Below are 17,793 nucleotides of genomic sequence, written 5' to 3'. Positions count from 1 at the left end.
AAATACATCAGCAAATGGAATAAAATGTCTGTCCTGACCCTGTTAGGATACAACTGCTGAGGATGATGAAGGAAGACACAGTAGCTGCTGCCCTTGATCCCAGCTGTTTAAGGCAACTTGTCTGCTGTGCTGGTTTGGGTTAAGCCAAATAAAAAGAGCCGACCACAGACTGAACCACACAGTAAAGAACTACATCCTCCTCAGTGCCTGGGACAGAAGGAGTTTCCCTGCCTTTACAATGGCCCCTCACTGAGATAACTGAAATGTTCTGGCCTATGAAAATGCCGGCAGCCCGAGCTCCTGCACTGACGTGCCTCCAAAACTGGACCTGGACAGTCAGGAAAAGCCCCATCCCATTTCACAGATGTTCTTCATACAGCAACATCAAATTTGAAGGCTTGCTAGAGAAACTGCAGAACTTCTCTTATCTACACATGAAGATCTCCACATGGACAAAGTTTCACATTACATCATATTTAGGGAAACCTGTGCAACCAGACATGCTAGAAACAGTGAACGTCACCTTTGGAGACATCAACCTTCTCTCCTTCAAATGTTACAATGTACCTACTACCGTCGTAACCCAACAGATTAAAGCTGTAGCAGCTACAGCATTAGGGGAAAGAAAAGGAGGGGTGGGAAAGACTGATGTGTGAGGACAACCAGGGTTTGCATCACCTTCCCATGACAAGGTGAGATTGCTTGCACAAGCTGGATTTCTGCCCAAACTCGAGAACTGGCACAAATTTATTAATTTGATCCAACAATTTTATGGAATTTTATACAATTCTCCTTCAGCAGGGTGGCACCACCACTCTCAAAGGGAGGACATGCAGGGCATGAGGGATATTCTAGTCTTGATAGCACTCAAGAGGGCATGTGGTAAACAAAGCTAGACAATAAAAGCCACTTTTGTTCCCCTAGAAAAAAAAGGAACAACATTTATCTGATTTCTGTCTTGGCCATTTGGCATTAAAAAATCAGTAAAAAATTAGGTTTTATAATATATTTAGAGGATATTTTGTTTTGGGTGGAAGGGAAGCACACCGAGATGCAAGGACCATTACAGGGCATTTGATGGACATGTTTCAGGAGACAGTCTCAGACTCCTCTTGACTTGTTGCAGACTTCTTGTGAAACTCAGAGCAGCTATGAAGTTACACCTGAGTGTCTGCAGCTCCAAGCAATCATTTTAAAGAACTGAGGATGCTTGATCATATCTTTCCCCAGCACACACACACATCTGTTCAGAGGGAAGCAGAGAGGCACCATACCCCTTTAGAGGTGGTATTTGGATAATTGGACTTTCTGGGGTCTGCAGAGGGATAACATGAGTAGCTGGAGAAAAGGAGGAGGATCAGTGCCCAGATATCCCTTTTAAAATGAAGATATTTTTCTTCATAAGCAATTTAATTCTGAAATGGATTTGGAATACTTTTTGCAGAAGAGGCACAGATGCATCTCAAAGCGTAGACCTGACTCTCAAACAAAAAGATCTTATTAAGTAGTTGTTTCAATGGCCAGAACCTTCAAGGAATGATTAAAAACTAAACCCGTACATAGAAACTGTAAAAGCATTTGTGAAGTTAGCATGTTTCTTTCCCATAAAAACAAGCAAGCATTTAACAGGGTATCATCTCAAGCCTCACAACCTCCCAGATCCTCCACACCACTTGCACGCAGTTCTGTACCAAAACACATCATTGGGGTTTTTGCACCAATAAAATCCTTGGTAAATATTTATCTCCTTGACAGTGGCACATTCATTAATTTTTTTTGCAAGCTTCTTACCACCTCATACGCCACACCAATGACAAGTGCTGCCTTTTGATGCAGGGAAGTTGCCTTCCCTGCCTGCTGTTCAGTCAGGAAAGATATTTAGATATGATCACATAGCAGAGAAGGAATGAAGAGAAGACAAAATCAATAAGCAAGCTGGGAGAAACATTAATACAATCATTGATAACAACAGGCAGTGCTCTCCCACCCCAGATTTCCTTGCCGTGCCAACATAAAAGCAAGAGGCTTACCGCTGGGTCCTCTCGTTGATGGTATTGACTCCCTGGAGATCTGAGAGCGGTGTCCGTGGGCTCTTCCGAGTAATACCTAAAGCAGCACATAAAAAAAGATGTTTCTGCCTGGCTCTTTGCCAAAAAGCCGTTAGCACAGCCATAGCTTAGCACTGACTACAGCAAGGAGGAGCATGTACGTGTCATGGCATATGCTGCGCATACAAGGGTGCCAAGGATGCCGACATACCCATTGTCTACTAAGTTCTACCTCTCTGCTTCAGTCATCATCCTTATGAGTAATGCTGTTTGCTCAAGCCTACTAATTCCCCACCCACACATGCATGTTGTGCTAGGGACACGCTGTCCCCCAGCTAGTAAGCAAATGGGGTGAAGGAAGAGGTTGCTGTGTTGGGGGGCCCAGCCACCTGTGACCTGCATGTCCAAAATGTCCCTAAGCTCTCCACTGTGCACAGGACACCCCAGTTGCTTGCATGGGCCAAACACCTGAACGTAAGTAGGATCCCTGGAAAAATGGTAGTTTATTCCTTGTACACTTCTTCCCTTCCTGCAGACATATGGACAGGGACATGTGTGGCAAGTAGTATATATTGCACAGGGAGGCTTTATTGCCTATTGAACCTATATCCTCTGATAGGGATAGTTTTAGAAAAATTCATATTTAATAAATAGCCAAGAAAGTTATCATGCATGGCTACAGAAGCAGACATTTCTAGCTTCCACAAAGTAGAAATGTTTTGCAACCAAGCATTTAGGAAGACAGAAGACAACAACACACTTTTCAAGTCACTAAACTACAGATATTTAAAGACCCGATAAAGTAAAATTTGACATGAAAACCACTAAGCAATTTTTTAACTGTCCTGAAATCACTTCTGTGAGACAGAAAACATCGCAGCGCTCACCTGAACATGGGCAAAAAGTATATTCCTTTACCAAAGAAAGAAGTCTAAACTATAGTTTGTAACAGAATAGGAAGAAGCAATAGCATACCCCTCCTCCCCACATTTATCATCTTCCTATTTAACATAGCCCAGATGCTGAGCTAAATGGTGTCCTAAGGACCCTTTTATTCTGAAGATGAACGCAAAGCAAATAGAGAGGTCTGCACCTGTCCTGCTGGTGTGCCAGTTCCTCAGAGCCTGACAGTTCTAAGGAGATGAATTCCTACCAAACCTCAGCAGGCAATATCCCCTTAATGGGACAGCAACTGTCCTTTACCTGTTGAGGTATTTTAATAGTTTGTCTTGAAGCCGGAACACTGGGCAGGCAATGCCTGAAAAGGCTGATGTTCCACTTGGTTAAATTATTGTATCTAAAGGTGTCCAAATATCCTAGAGGTCCAAGCAAAAGAAAATTCAGGAATGTGCTGCCACAGGTCATCTTTGATCTTGCCTGTGCTCCAAGGCAGGACCGAATCACCCCTGCATGAGAAGGTTTTGCAATCTCCAGCTCTGGAGGTTTTTAGAAAGGAAACCAAATAATCTATCCAAGTGCCTAGCTATGCCTAGAGTTCAACCTCCTTTTTAATCCCTCTTTTTGCCATTTAACCCATTTTTTGCTACATTTCTTAGCCTAGGCGCATTCTTTTACCTCTTTCAAGGCTGGGACTTATGTGCCAAAAATTGCTTGCTTAGAGCACAGAAAACCCAGTTGTAAAGGGGGAGGCAGAAATGGGAATAATCAGAAAGCTGATTAGTATTTTTTGTAGCTATTTTTACACTAAGAAAGCACCTAACATATAGCTGCATCTATTTTATATATAGTATATATGCCTGGATACTTTCTGCATTAAGGCACAGAAGGCTTCTCTAACATAAAGCATTCCATGAGAAATGGTCTTTCACTGGTGTTTCTAAGATGTTTTTTTTGTCCATGCTCTTCTTTCTGGAGCAAACTGTCTTCCTTCACTTCCCCGCATGCCCCAGCAAAGAAATCCCTGAAAGAAAAAGGCCAAACCACCACTCTAACCTAACAAGTCAGGCTGAAGTTGGGAAGACAAGTTTGTGTCAAAATATTACTGCACCTGCACCCTGCATTGCTTGGGAGCAGGGAATTTCTATTGCAAGCTTCCAGATAACAGCTGCATTAACACCGCATCATGATTCTGCAAGCTTAGCACCTTAAGTGACTTTCTGGTCAATGACAGTTACAGTCACAAGCAGGGTTAGATGGCTGCTTGAGCTGTACCAAACCCAGCCGACCTGCCAGCAGCACCACTTCCCTACACTGTGCCATCACCTGGCTCTTAAAAGAAGAAACGCATACATGCCACAGCTGAATGGAAGTTGTCATATTGATGTAGCCCCTTTTCTGGAAAACGGAGTAGGGGTTTTTAGAAATGAAAGGCAAAAAGGTTTTAGATTTGAGCTGATGAGTCACATGTGGCTTTGAGAATTCTGTACAGTGAATACAGGCTATTGAATTGTACATATTATACAAATAATACATTGCATGCAAGGAACAGTGGTGTGAGTGAAAACCACTCACTCCCTTTGCCCTGCTCAGATGCAAGCTGATCTTTTTTACACTTCAGGGAAAAAATTATTCTGATTTTTCAAGCACATTCTCTTTTCTTCAGCTCTAGCATTTCAGAAAGACAGACTGATATGCCTAATAGGTCTTTGCCCTCATTGAGAAGAGCTTTGGATAATCCCAGTCTACTCCTTACCCATGAACTTCAACCCACAGAGCTTTGGTCCTGAACTCAGAGATGTCTAAACCCAGTGCCCTGCTCTGGTGGAAGACCATCAATTAACTGATAGACTGAAAGACACCACTGAAGCAGCTCAGATGGTAAGGGAAGGGCGATCAGCTGGCTACACAAGATGAATACCAAGTGACCTAAATGGAATCTCAATATATTCAGCAAATCAATTAGTTTTCTCTCTGTGTGCACAGCTAGAAGTAATTGCACAACTCATCTTGAGTTGATCTCAAGGAGATGACCAACTTGGTCCCTCTCTCAGGGATGACATCGATGTAACCTCACCTGACTCCTGGGAAAAGCTGAGTCCCCAGGGCCAACCTCAGCCCCAGCATCCTCGCCTGCGGGGCCTCCAAGCCTACTGAATTCAGGACTGAAAAATTATACATGCTCCAACCCCAGCTCAGCCTGCCAAAGCCATGGAGCCTGGGGAAGCAGCTCACAGGAGCACATCCCGTGGGAAGATGTGAATCATTTCCGAATGGAGAACATGAATTACTCGTTTGTCTGGTCAGATGCTCTTGGCCAGTTCACAAACTACAGCAATGTTACTCTCAGATCCATGTATTGGTTTTACCTTAAGAGAGACCAATCTGCGTCGACTAGTCTAGAAGAAGTGAGGTTTTAAAATGCTGAGCTCAACACTGAGCTCAATGTCACTGTTTCATATTAAAGCACGAAGTGTCTCGAGTTGTATGAATTTCCCTCTTCACACCTAAGCAACTGCAAACTACCCCCCTTCAAACTTCCTATATTGCCAAGCTAACTTACAAATTACAATTAAATTGATGAATTGATTGCAATTAAAATTACTCATAATCACCTTCTTTTTCAATAGTTTCTTAGTAGTATCAGCAAGGTCACTTAGCACACCACCACTCAATAAAAGCTAGTGCTGTGTTTGCATTACTGCTTTGTATTTCCTTGTAGCAATAGTGGCAATGGTGGGAACTTACATAAAAAAAGTAATGCAGTCTAAATTAAGCATTAAAGTCTAAATTAACAGTTAAAACACCTCTGCTTCCCCCCAGTGCTACATGCTGCAGGAAGCACGGACACCTGATATAAGGTTTCTAGCAGGAAAAGTGTATTTGTGGGGGCTTAACATGCAACTACTTTACTTACCGTGCTCAGGTCTGCGGAAAAAAACTGGGTGTTTTGCATTTACACCTAAGTTGCAAAATGTTTAAGTTAGCTACTTGGGCTGAGGATCTGCCCTTGCAGACTGCATATAGCAGTGCTCTATTTCTGTAAGTTTTAATGTGCAACACGAAGGAAGAGAATAATGGCAGAAAAATTATATATCTAAAGATATGAGCACCAAATATGCATTCTTTTAATATATGTATATAAAACAAAGTAGTGCAGGCAAGAGCGTCCATGTTGTCATGCAGGATGAGTTTATTATGTGACAGAGGAGTGAGGAGGAAGAAACGGAGACCAAGTGCATCCTGACTCATTCTGTAAAATAACTTTGCCAAATGTTTTAGTTTTAAGTAAAAGCCCTCAGAGACAGTATTTTCACAAACTAGAGTTATTTTTCAAGTCCAATGAAATCAGAATAAAGTTAAATTCCAGCTGTATCAGCCATGTGCCTTATATCAGCAATATTCCTACCAGACCTGCAATGCTTTGAACTTATTATCACACATGTGATAACAACAATAAAACACACAAAAAATACCCCAGCATCAGCATCCTGACTTAACGTCAGTTAGTAAACAGGGAAACCACCAACAAAATGACGTGATATCTCAAGAGACACGGGCTTGCATTTAATTTTACTTTCCGAACTCTGCCTAATAATTTCCCAATATGCTCAACATTGCTATAAGGCAGACGATTCAATCCTGCAAGGCTTCTTGGGCATTTATTCTTTTACCCTTTCTACACTGAATGCACCTGGTTTCCATTTCTTGGTGTGTGAGTGTCATATCAGAGGGAAGGGTGGGTGGTGGAGCCTTACTGTACTTCTCCTCCTTGCACCTCTGCAGGATCTCTAAGCTCCTCTGATGAACTGGGTGATGGAGAAAGCTAAAACTATCCACACTTTTCAAAACCGCACATGGCACTGCATCATCATGCCCTTGGGAAGCAAAATAAAAACAACAAAAAAAAAAAGGAGAGAAAAGAAAGATTACAAAAGCAGAAATCAGGAGAGGGTAAAGAACAAGCCCGAAGGACACAAGAGCTCAAAGGTCACGCATTTCTCACACTTGACACAATTTAACTTTGGTGTCCTCTGGACATGGTGCCATGGCACAGGAGCGATGGGCTGGACCACATCCCAGCCCTACTTATAAACCTTATTAGCCACAGCATCATCACTTTAGAATCACTTGGAGATTATCTGGGCAAAAAAAAGATGATTAGATAAATCTTTATTTTTATTAATTGTTTTAAAAAATCCTTTCTGTGCCTCTGCCAGGTGTTATACCCAATTCACTGTGCAGATGCTCCCGGACATGGCCACCTCAAATTCTTATCTTGCATCCCAGTGCCACATCTTGCTCAGATTTTGGCAATTAGAAGGAAAAACAGAAATTATCTGTATTAAACAAGGGTTCCATATTCCTCAAGGGAAGAGGATACAGAGTCTGGAGTTAGGCAGGATGGCTGTGAGGTCGAAAGTTGGAAGAAACCATCACTGCCTGGGCAAGAGGACTGTTGACAGCCCAGCTCTGATCACAGGCTGGAGGGGAGGTCCCACAGAAAAGGTCGCTGTGCCATGGGCGGCACCTCTCCGTCATTGTTTACATGGCCAAGTCAAGGGATACGTCATGCTCCCGTTGAGGGGCAATGAGGTCACCGAGGAGCCACCTTGTGTCAGCATGTATGGAAGCATTTCATACCAATGCATTAAATCATCAGAAAGAACCAACCTGAACTTGCCAGAGGAACTGTCAAGGGGCATGTTCCTCCCATTAACATCACTTCATGCTGCTCAGTGAGACCTCAAAGACCAATTTTTTGGTTGCTGTGCTGTCACTTTTCCTTGGCAAACACAAAGGGGTTTTTTTAATTCTTTTGGGGAGGAGGCGTGGTGGGGGAGGTAGTGGTGGTTTTCTGGTGCCCAGCATCAAGAATAAATCTGCAGAAGTCAATGGGAGCATTTTCGAGAAGGGGTTACCGTGTAGGTCAGCTGCAATGGGCACTAACCCAAGGAGCAATCCTTGCTGGCTGAATGCAAATGCGGAGCCCGTCCAGGGAGGGCACAGCCCCAGGACCACGAACCCTTCACCAGAGCGAGGATTTAGGTTTGTGTCCAGCAAAACCAAGATGAGAAAGCTGGGAGTCTCCGCAGCCTGGTTTATATGAACAGCGCCAGCTCTTCCATCAAGTTTTCACTAACAAATAATTAGGGGCTTTTGTATAATGAATTAATATCAATGATATAGCAAAAAAATGTCAACCAGCCAGATTTCTTTCCTAAAAAGCTTGATAATGTTCCTTTAATCAAAGTTCACTAACAAATGTAGTTCAAACATGTAGTTGTTTTGGACCATCTCAATCCTCCCTGATAAACTTAATAATAATAATAATAAAAAAATCTAATTATTGAAGAAGTCCACCCTTCAGCTAATTGCAGCCCGCCAGATCCTGGCATGTTTAATCCGAGGAGGGCTGGCAGCACTGTAAGAAGTATCTCTCAGGCAGAAGAAAAAGGTACACAACAAACTTCATGGTGATGCCCGCTTTGCTGCTCTTCACCTCCAGGTTACCAAGAACGATTGCACAGTCACCAACAGCTGCACTACGAGGATATTAGCAGCATGAAAAAAAGAAAGAGTCCCCAAAGCTAGCAGGAAAAAGTGCTGATTATCCTTACATAAGCAGCCGTAGTACTGGTTGGCACAGAGAAGATAACCAAAAGGATGATGCAAAAAGAAAGCAGAGCAAAATTTTGCAGAGCTGCTTACACATAAGCCGGAGATTTTTCATTAAAATCCCCACTGGGTATTGCAAGCATGACTCGGACATGCCTTCAGACAGGTAAAGACAAAAGAGTGCAAAGGGCATTAAATAAAAAACAAAAAAATCTTCAGATATTTTCCTACTCAGCATTACACCTGCCTGATGGATGGTAGCAGCAGCAGACAGGACCTCAGAAACCCAGGACGGGGCAGCATGCCTTTTCTAAACTTAGGCATAAATATTAAGCGTGCACACTTGGATGACTGTACAGGTGTGAAGTTATTCTCAGCTAATCTACCGTAATTTCATGAAAAGCTCCACAGTCCATGGGCAGTAAGGCACTCAAATCAGGCTAATTAAAGCCAGCAAGGTTTGGTAAAAGAACAAAATAAACCTAAAGCATATGCTGTCTTTGGTTGCCTGCTTTTGGCTATCAAGATGGGGTAATTTTAGCAATTCTTTAATAATTCACAAATGCCTTCTGCCATAGATGCAAAGCAGCAGATTGGGGCTTTTCTGCATTATTTTGGGGAGCAGGAGGGACCACCAGCATCCGGCAGTGGATGTGCCGTGTTGCACCAGCACGCCCCACCGGCCGGACACCAGCCAAGACTTCTGCTCAGGCCTGCCTCTGCTACAGCCATCCGCTTTGTGATGCCCTGGCAGGATCGGGGCGGTTTGGAGGACAACTGAACAGGAGATGGGCATGAGGTGTCACCAGCAAAAGCGTGGTGAAAACATTGCTACGGATCTCACCTCGCTAAGTGCTACCTGGGCAGAAGTCACGCTAGGAGGGGACAGGTGAGGGCAGAGGCAGCTGGACATGAGCAGCCCCAGCTCCACCATCACTTGTAGGGCTAGAGCAAGCTTTCCCTACAAGGATATGGCGTACTTCAATACAGGAATTAGATTTAGGTAATCTCTTCCCAATAGTTCTGCCTATGTAATGGTGACTTGCTCGTGACTTTTCCCCAGTTCAGGCTGAAGATGCACGTAGAAAGAAATTCAGGCTATAAATTATCTGAGGATTGCTGGGAAGCTTAAGACCAATCTTACCCAGCTTTCTGGATTTTTTTTTTCCCCTCTTTTTTTTTTTTTTCCTTTTCCTTTCTCAAAACCCAGGGGTTACAAAGCACAAAACCATTTGAAAGCAGGCTAAAGGATACCAGATAGATAAAAGAGCAGCATCACAGGATAGAAAAGGTTTAGAAATCATAGAAATGTATAGAATCTATAGAAATACAATCAGTCATTACCTGATATTCATTAGTTTTGCTGCAGAAAGAAAAGGCAATGCAAGAACTGAGTCTTGGAACTGTCTGAAAACCTTCTGGACTATTTTATACCTATATGTTTATATATATAGATATAAATAGATAGAACCAAATTATTGCCACAAAATCAAGAATGAAAAGCAGAAAGCTAGCTAGTGGGAAGGTGAGCATGGCAGGCACGACTGATTGCCAGAGATACAGAAAGTGAAGCAGGGCTTGAAATTTGTTCTTACTCCCAAAGGTTGTGAACAGATTTTTATCATTATCAGACAGACCCTGGTTCATGAGAAATATCTTTTCTCTTACGCTGCCCCTGAGTGTTCGAGAGGAAAAGCCTCATAAGCTGAAAGCTGATTTTTGCCTTCTGCTCTTCTTGGGATGCTATTATTTGCCCTGAACAAGAAAATTATTCTTTCCGCTTGTACAGTTTCCGTATCTACATTCCTTGTCCCAGGCTCCCTAGCTGTTCTTGATGCACAGCTCTCAGACTAAAAAAACATCATGGTGCAGCCCCATGCTTAATTTTAACTCAGCTGACATTTTCCCTGCTGAGACTCTAATTTCATCATGAATTTCAAGCCCTCTTGTGCCCAAAAATTAATAGTAATAGCTTGTACCCATCTTTTGGAAATTGCTTTATGCAGAGAAATGGTCTAAAAGCACAGCCAGGCATTGCCTGCCACAGCATGATGATGCACCATTACTTTCCTTTAATTTAATGCCCCCACGTTCGGCATGAGGTGGTTCTGGATGACTGCAAAGCAATGAATTTTGCTAGACAAGAGACACGGTCCCTTGCAGCTTAAAGGGTGAATAGCATGAAAAATTATAGAGAAGAATTATTGCCTTTTTTTGTTTCCGGACGTAACTAACAGTTCAAGAAATCCTAGCAAAAATAATTTGCCTTATTTGCTGAATAATTTTTATGTCTCTGAATCACTCAGGTTTTCCTACATATGCATCCTACAAAGAGGAAAAGTTAAAGCAGCAATAAAGTGAAAATATTTTCTTATAATGTGTTAAAATCCAAACATACCTTAAGATGTGACTTTTACATAGCAAAAATCTAAACACTGGTTTAATGATTTTTTTTTTTTTTTTTAAATAGATTAAGAGCTCCTAAGAATTTAGGCTACTTAAAGTACTGTAGTAATATATTAGACCTAAACTGCTGGTGAAAATCAGGTGCTAGGATTAGGAGATCAGCACACGTACCAGTTTTCTTCTCCACGTATCTTTTTCCTGCCTCCTTAAAAGCAACCATCGCCCTGAAAAAGGCCCGCAGGACTGCCCAGCGGAAGACGGCCACGGGGTCAATCCCAATCATGCCGCAGATAAAGGCATTTTTGCTGCTTCGCAGGAGAGCTACAATGTCCGGACGCATATGATCAGTGTTTTTCTCACGGAAATCCTGAAGAAGAAGAAAAAGGAAGGACAGAAAGGAAAATAAACAATATCTACAAGATACGCTGGGTAAGATCTGCCATGCTGTCCCTGGGACAGCACAACTACTGAATCCTGCTGCTATCTTTTTTTTCTGCCCCCATATTGGATGTCTCTTTTTGTCCAGAAAACAATTGTTTTATCCCAAAGCACCGCTCTGCAAAGCATCTCAAAGCTGATGCTTAAGTTTGTCACATGCATTCATTGCATCAGAAACACAATTACAGATTTGCAGTTGTAAATCCTAGGGCTGATTCTCATACAGGCTCACCTGCCCACCAGAACTGCTTCTGCTGATAGTTGGCATGAATAGAAACAGGGTCAAATTTGAAATCATTTGTATGGGACTTCAAAAAGTACCTGCAGCAGTGAGATGCTGAGACCTATGTTCATGTAACTTGTATCATAAAACAGCTAAGGATGAAAAAACCATAGAGTTTTCTACACAAACCAAGCCCCGGAAGGCTACCAAACACCCAGTTTCAACCTGTTCCTTGGACACAGCGTTAACTCAGTGCAGTCCCTAAACTCTTCCCCAAAATGCCAACACACAGAGCTTGCAAAGTGGAAGAGATCAGGAAGACACAATCCCCATCACCTTCTCATTTCAGCCAAGCTTTTCACCAAACACTTCCCTCCTGACCCCCATGTCTCTTCTCTAGCCAAACCTTCTCCAAAACGCCCCTCTGGAGCCTCTGGGACTCTCCTTCCACCATCACAGCTAGATGATTTAAATGAAAACAACTGCTGGGGAACAGCTGGGTGACAGACCTTCACTCCGTACTTCACTTTGCCCGCATAGTGTTTGATGATGAAAGCTGGCTCCATGACTGCTGGAAATTCAATGTAGGAGTTCCCTTCGTGTTGACGCTTAAACTTGTCCAGCAGTGTCTGGTTTGTGGCTTGAGGAAAACTGAGTGGAAAGAATTAAAAACAAAATAGCTGTAAACCCAGTGAAAAAGGTTTTACACATCTTCCTTGGCCACAAACAGGAAAACAGAGATATTCTGAGCTTCCACTTCTGTGCCTGAAGAACTAGGCAAGCACTATTTTGCATGCTGTCATGTGGTTATACACAAATACAAGGTATATCTGGTGTCTGAAGAACTCTTAACTGACTTAGTAATGGTCTGAAATCAGTTATAAAAGCAAAAATAGGTATATTTTTATTGTGGTATACTGCATTGTATGCTCATTGCATGGAAATTATTCAGGGCAGCTGTGTTTGAAACCCCAAGCTTCTGTCATTGGTTTTGAGGCTCAGACTGCTTGTATTTCTGTGGGGTATTCACACATTTATGAAACATTGAGCTGTTCTGCCTACAAACCTCACTTCAGTTTCAGGACTTACTTGACTGATCCTGGCACAGGAGAGAAGAAGCCTCTTGGTAAAAGCAAGCCAATTCTCCACCCTCAAACTTTATGTAAATCTCCAGCTTGGCAGGGGTATATTTCTCAACTTTACCTAATTTAAGCTGTTTTAGCCTGGTACAGTACCACTGGGCACCGGGGAAGCATCACTGCCGTGCATCTGGTCAACAAGACAAGAAACGGAGGAGAAACCTGCAAGCAAATGGTGGGAGGCGAGCGCGTGCCCTGGACTGGAGCCACATGGATCCAAGGTGATACCAGCAAAACCACCTGGCCTTTCCTGGCCCTTCACATGGAGAAAACTGGCACGCACCTCTGGCAAGAGATCCCTTACGCTCACAATTTTCCATCCAAAGGCAGATCCAGAAGCCACGTGCTCATCTGATAGCTTCTACTGGGACAAGCTGGATGGATATAACTGAGGATGGAAATCTGAGCTGCAACCCTGATGCCCACAAAATCCTGTGGAAGCACAGCCCCTATGTACATCCCCTCAGTTCACTCTGGCCTAATTTTTAAAAGTAAATTGATAAATCCACCTTAAATATCTGTAACAGCACCCACACAACCTGCTTTAACTCCTGTGCTTGGATCTCCCTTCACTCTGCTCAACTTCAAGCATCTTCACATCATTACACCGCAAGAGACAGGGAGAGATATGAGGAGAGAAGTAGCAGAAACCTTTGCCTTTCCCTTTAACAGAAGAAATTCTTGAAACAGAATTTTAGTTATTATTTGTTAAGGCTTTTTGCTCAGCTCACTGGGTCTCCACTGTTTGCATTACCACCTTGGAAACAAAACCAGAGACACAGATAAATCAGCCCAGGGAGCTATTAGCATCTTTCTGGGAAAAACCACAAGAGGTAAGACCTAAACACATTTTATGTGAAAAAACAAATATCACCAGCAAAACCAGTTTCCTACTCACTTGCTTTCCTCATCCAGCAGATGGAGCAGGCCCGTCGGCTTCTTACTGATCAGGTTGATGCAGCTGGAGTTGTCTATGTAGTCTATGTTGTGCCAACTAATTCCTTCTGCTCTATATTCCTCCTAAAAAATACCCCCAGATATTGTAACAATATTGTATGCAAGCAAAAAAAAAAACCAAACAACCAACTAAAATTCAAAGGGTTTCGCAGAAGCCGATGCACCATTTACCAAAATGAACATTTCTTCTGCTAATATGCCACCAATATTTTCTTTGATGCAAAAGAAAATGATAAAGAACCACTTGGACAACAGGGAACCATGCAGCATTTTACAATTCCAGATGTACCAGACTTTTGTTCAGACACAGGTTAGGTATATGGCAGACCATGCCTATTGCAGATGCTGCGCATCATTGCATCTGGCTTTGCTTTTCCTGGCTTGCTGTTAATGCGCTATATGATGTATTTGCATCAATTAATACTTAGTATTTAGTTGCTATAAGAAAAAAATAATTTAATTACAAAGGAGCAGCAATAGAACAGCCTTTCCTGCTTCGCTGGGGTCCACTCTCCTGTAGTTCACACTATTACTGGCTGGTGCTGTAAGGGCTAACCAAGAGAGCTCCAGCTAGTAGAAATCCCCGCTCCAAGATGAGCGGAGCCATGGCCCTTTACAGTAAAAGTGAGGATCTGTCCCCACATCCAATGCTGAGGGGAAAAAAACCTCTTTATTTTCCACCAAAATAACTCCAACCCTTGCTCTTTTATAAAGGTTCTCTCCTCCAAGATACACTTTCAACTGGATTACTTCGAGAAGTCTTCTGCACAGATTATTTTTGGGCATCTGGAAGCAAGCAGAGTCTAAAAATCGTAATTTTTATCATACACTTTCAAGACTTATGACTCACTCCAGTGATATTGGAAGTGCACCTTACTCCCTGTGTTGGAAAAAGTCCTACCAATCCAAGCTGCATTTTTACTTCTCTATCGTAAGACATTTCGATGGCAGAATTGATGAAAAAAAGGGGAAAATTATCAAAATTGCACTAATATGGTGCACCTTTATAACCATCCGATTCATTTTTGTTGCTGCTTCTGCTTTTATTTTTAATACCAGCAAAAAACTTCAAAATGAAATATGTTCTTCCAACTCTCCTCATCCAAAATTAACATGAACTCAACATATATTATTTTTAGAATTAGAGCTTGAAGTGCTTTGACACAACTCACAAGGAAATTTTTGCTAAAAAACATAGAAGGTCCTGAATTCACTATTTGAAACATCATATACCTTTACATCAATGATACACGCTCTATGCACACGTGTGCAGGTATAGAAGGAGTTTCTAACAGCCCTAAAGCCTTTCAGGTTCAAAACGTAACACATACCACTGGAAAAAACAATAATCTTGAAAATAAGGAACAACTCCATATTATGAATTTCATGTTTTCTTTTCGTTTTGTTTTTTTTTTTTCTTCTTTTTTTCTTAGGTTCCTGCAGAGCAACCAGGACACAGTAGGCATGCAGAATAACATTCACCAGTCACTACTAAACTATAGGCATTTAAAAATCATATATTTGACTAAGACTCATTGCATTTTCAGTACAAGTCAGGAAAAATCCTTCTATATGGCAGTCCAGTCAACTGTAAAAGACTGCATATTTCTTGAGCGAGCGTGAGCTTCTCCTGAGTGATTTAAAAGAGAGACAGTGATGGGTGCAGCAGTAATTGCAGTCAGCATCATTTATCAACCGCCTGCTTCTGACAGCCACTTAATCACATGCAGGTCCATTAGCCCCAGCTTTGCCTGCTCAGGGCTGGTCCTGAGCACCTGGAGAGCAATAAACCTTGCTGTGATGATAACAGAAGACCTTTATTTTGGTGGTGATGGGTGCCTGCTACACATTACTTGCCTTACATATTTATTATTATGACACTTTTTTGAACTACTTGTCTGGGGGCTTTACATAATTTTTCTCCCCCAAAACCCCCAATTATCTCAAGTTTTATGTTTGCATACATCTAACCTGGACCACACCATCACTCTGTTCTAGAAGCCCTCTCGACATCCCCAGCTCCACGTATGACATTTGGCAGCTGCAAAATGAACATTGCTGTGAAAGTCTTCTGCCCAGACTAAAAACTTCTACTACTCCTAAGATTGGTGCAAAATAACGAATTAGCAATGTTAGCTCTCGGTTTTTCAAATATACTCCAGTAAATGACCATAGAAGACCAGGGTTCTTTCAATGTCTCTACTTTTTTTAGGCTTTTTCAGCTCTGCCACAGATAGTGTGTGACCTGAGGGCCAGTCATCACATACCTCCTGGCCTTGGTTTCTTCAGCTGCAGGGTTTTGGCTAATTTTCTCTTCTCTGCTCTTCTTTTTCCCCTGGGCTAGGTCAGAAACACTCACTCCCAGGCTGTGGGGTTGCTCCCCACATCTGTCCGTCCATTCCTCCCTCCCCTCCATCCCCAATGCAACCTCTTGCTGTGTTGGCCAAATACGAAGAGGGATTAAAGTCCTCAACTAATAACCTTTTCCACAATAACTCAGATATACGCTCCCACTTCAAGACAGGTGGGTACGCAGCAGCAGGAACTATTCCAGAGCAATTGCTCCAAAGCTTAAATGGAAAAAAAAATTCCCCTTATTGCTTCTTTCCTAGCATTTTTCCAGTTATTGGTTGGATTGCCTTCAGAATCACAACCCAGGAGAAGTAACTGCGGCTTTGTGACTGGCCAATCGAATTCCTTGGGTGTTGCTGGTCTGCAGGACACTGTGCAAATTGACCACATAAAAGCAGAAGCTTTAGGGTAAAATCCTTGCTGTCCATATGTATACGTTAGACGTATTCAATTAAGTTTCAGCTATTAATCTTCTATATGATTTGTGTATGATTTCTGTATTCCCCTTCTAATGACCGTCTTTCTGCAGAATTCAGGAGACACCCTGAAAGGCTGCCTCCACAATATTCTTCACTCCTGAGTACGACAATGAAGTCTCTGCCATCCTTTGATGGATGCAGGGTCCTCGCAGAGCACTTGAGTATTAAGGAATTACATCCAAACAACATGAGGTTTTCATTTAACAAGATGAAGACAATATGAAACATAGCCCATTCAAACAAAACCCCCTCAAACTGGAGTTTAATTAAAAACCAGCTTAGACTTCTACCTTGACTTAAAACTAATCTATGTTTATGGGCAAATTCAAATGTCCTATTCCTAGAAGACCATCTTTACACAGAGAACCAAACCACTGACATTACCACTATATGCAAGAGTTTCTAGTGCAGTAAAGTCCAGAGTCTGATTTTTGGCATCCTTACTCCCAATAAAAATGTACAGATATACTCCTCCCATCCCTGGATAGCTGAAACCTGGCCTGCTGGAAGGTGGAGCAATGCAAGTTCACTGGAGAAGAGAGCAATGAGCTCTCAAAGTTGGCAAAAGAAATCAAGCAAAAACAAAAAAAAAAGATATTCAGGGTTGTTTGTTTTTTTTTTTTCAGAGTCCAGCAGCTCCATATTTTCATTTAATTACTGGGTGAGATGCTACTGATTGCTCTTGAGGTGACCTGTATGTTCACCACGAGGAGATTGATACTTCCCAGTTGTGCACTTAGAAACAATTCTGCTGCCCTGACCACAATGATGTTAGCAGTACGTCAACGTCGGCACCACATGTCACCGAAGGGACTTGTCCTGGCGGTGCGAGCACACTCACTTCTCGGATGCTGTCACCCAGCTCAGAGCGGGGCTGAGCTGCCATAGCTGCACCGGCACGCTCGCTGCAGCAGCAAGCTCAGCAAAACCCTGTAACGTGGATTTGGCCTCTGACTCAGCTGAAGCGCAAGAGAGAAGAGGGTTAGTGACTTCATTTTGCTTCTCTTTAAGGGGAAAAAACCCATTATTACTGCATCCGATATTTAGAAAGATGTGGCTTAAGCAGGGAGATGGCTCATAAGAAAAGGCAGCATTAGTTCGAGTTATTCTTGTTTAAAAGGGATGCTTTTTAGAGCTTAAAATGCTCAGGCTGATCTGAATAAAACACAATTCGTGATGTTCAAACATTAAAAAAAAAAGACATAAAATGTGGATCCAGACCTTGAAATGCATAT

At 42.4% G+C, this 17,793-nt stretch overlaps 1 protein-coding gene across 10 annotated transcripts in view; it reads right to left on the bottom strand.

Annotated features, from left to right (window-relative positions):
• MYO9A (myosin IXA) overlaps window positions 1–17,793 on the bottom strand; it is a 184,152-nt gene that overhangs the window by 39,620 nt on the left and 126,739 nt on the right. For 9 of the 10 annotated variants that reach the window (XM_056346113.1, XM_056346117.1, XM_056346120.1 and 6 more), the window contains 5 exons: window positions 13,669–13,790; window positions 12,141–12,282; window positions 11,142–11,337; window positions 6,704–6,823; window positions 2,031–2,106 (listed from right to left, as the gene is read on the bottom strand). In XM_056346113.1, the coding sequence (XP_056202088.1) occupies window positions 2,031–2,106; window positions 6,704–6,823; window positions 11,142–11,337; window positions 12,141–12,282; window positions 13,669–13,790 (656 nt within the window). The remainder of the gene's footprint in view (window positions 1–2,030; window positions 2,107–6,703; window positions 6,824–11,141; window positions 11,338–12,140; window positions 12,283–13,668; window positions 13,791–17,793) is intronic. The other variant, XM_056346121.1, reaches the window with a different exon arrangement.

The sequence above is a fragment of the Falco biarmicus genome, chromosome 7 (assembly GCF_023638135.1).
Source record: "Falco biarmicus isolate bFalBia1 chromosome 7, bFalBia1.pri, whole genome shotgun sequence".
Classification (NCBI taxonomy): Eukaryota; Metazoa; Chordata; class Aves; order Falconiformes; family Falconidae; genus Falco; species Falco biarmicus.
The sequence above is the reverse complement of the archived record's forward strand: the minus strand, read 5'-3'. Positions and strand labels throughout refer to the sequence as shown.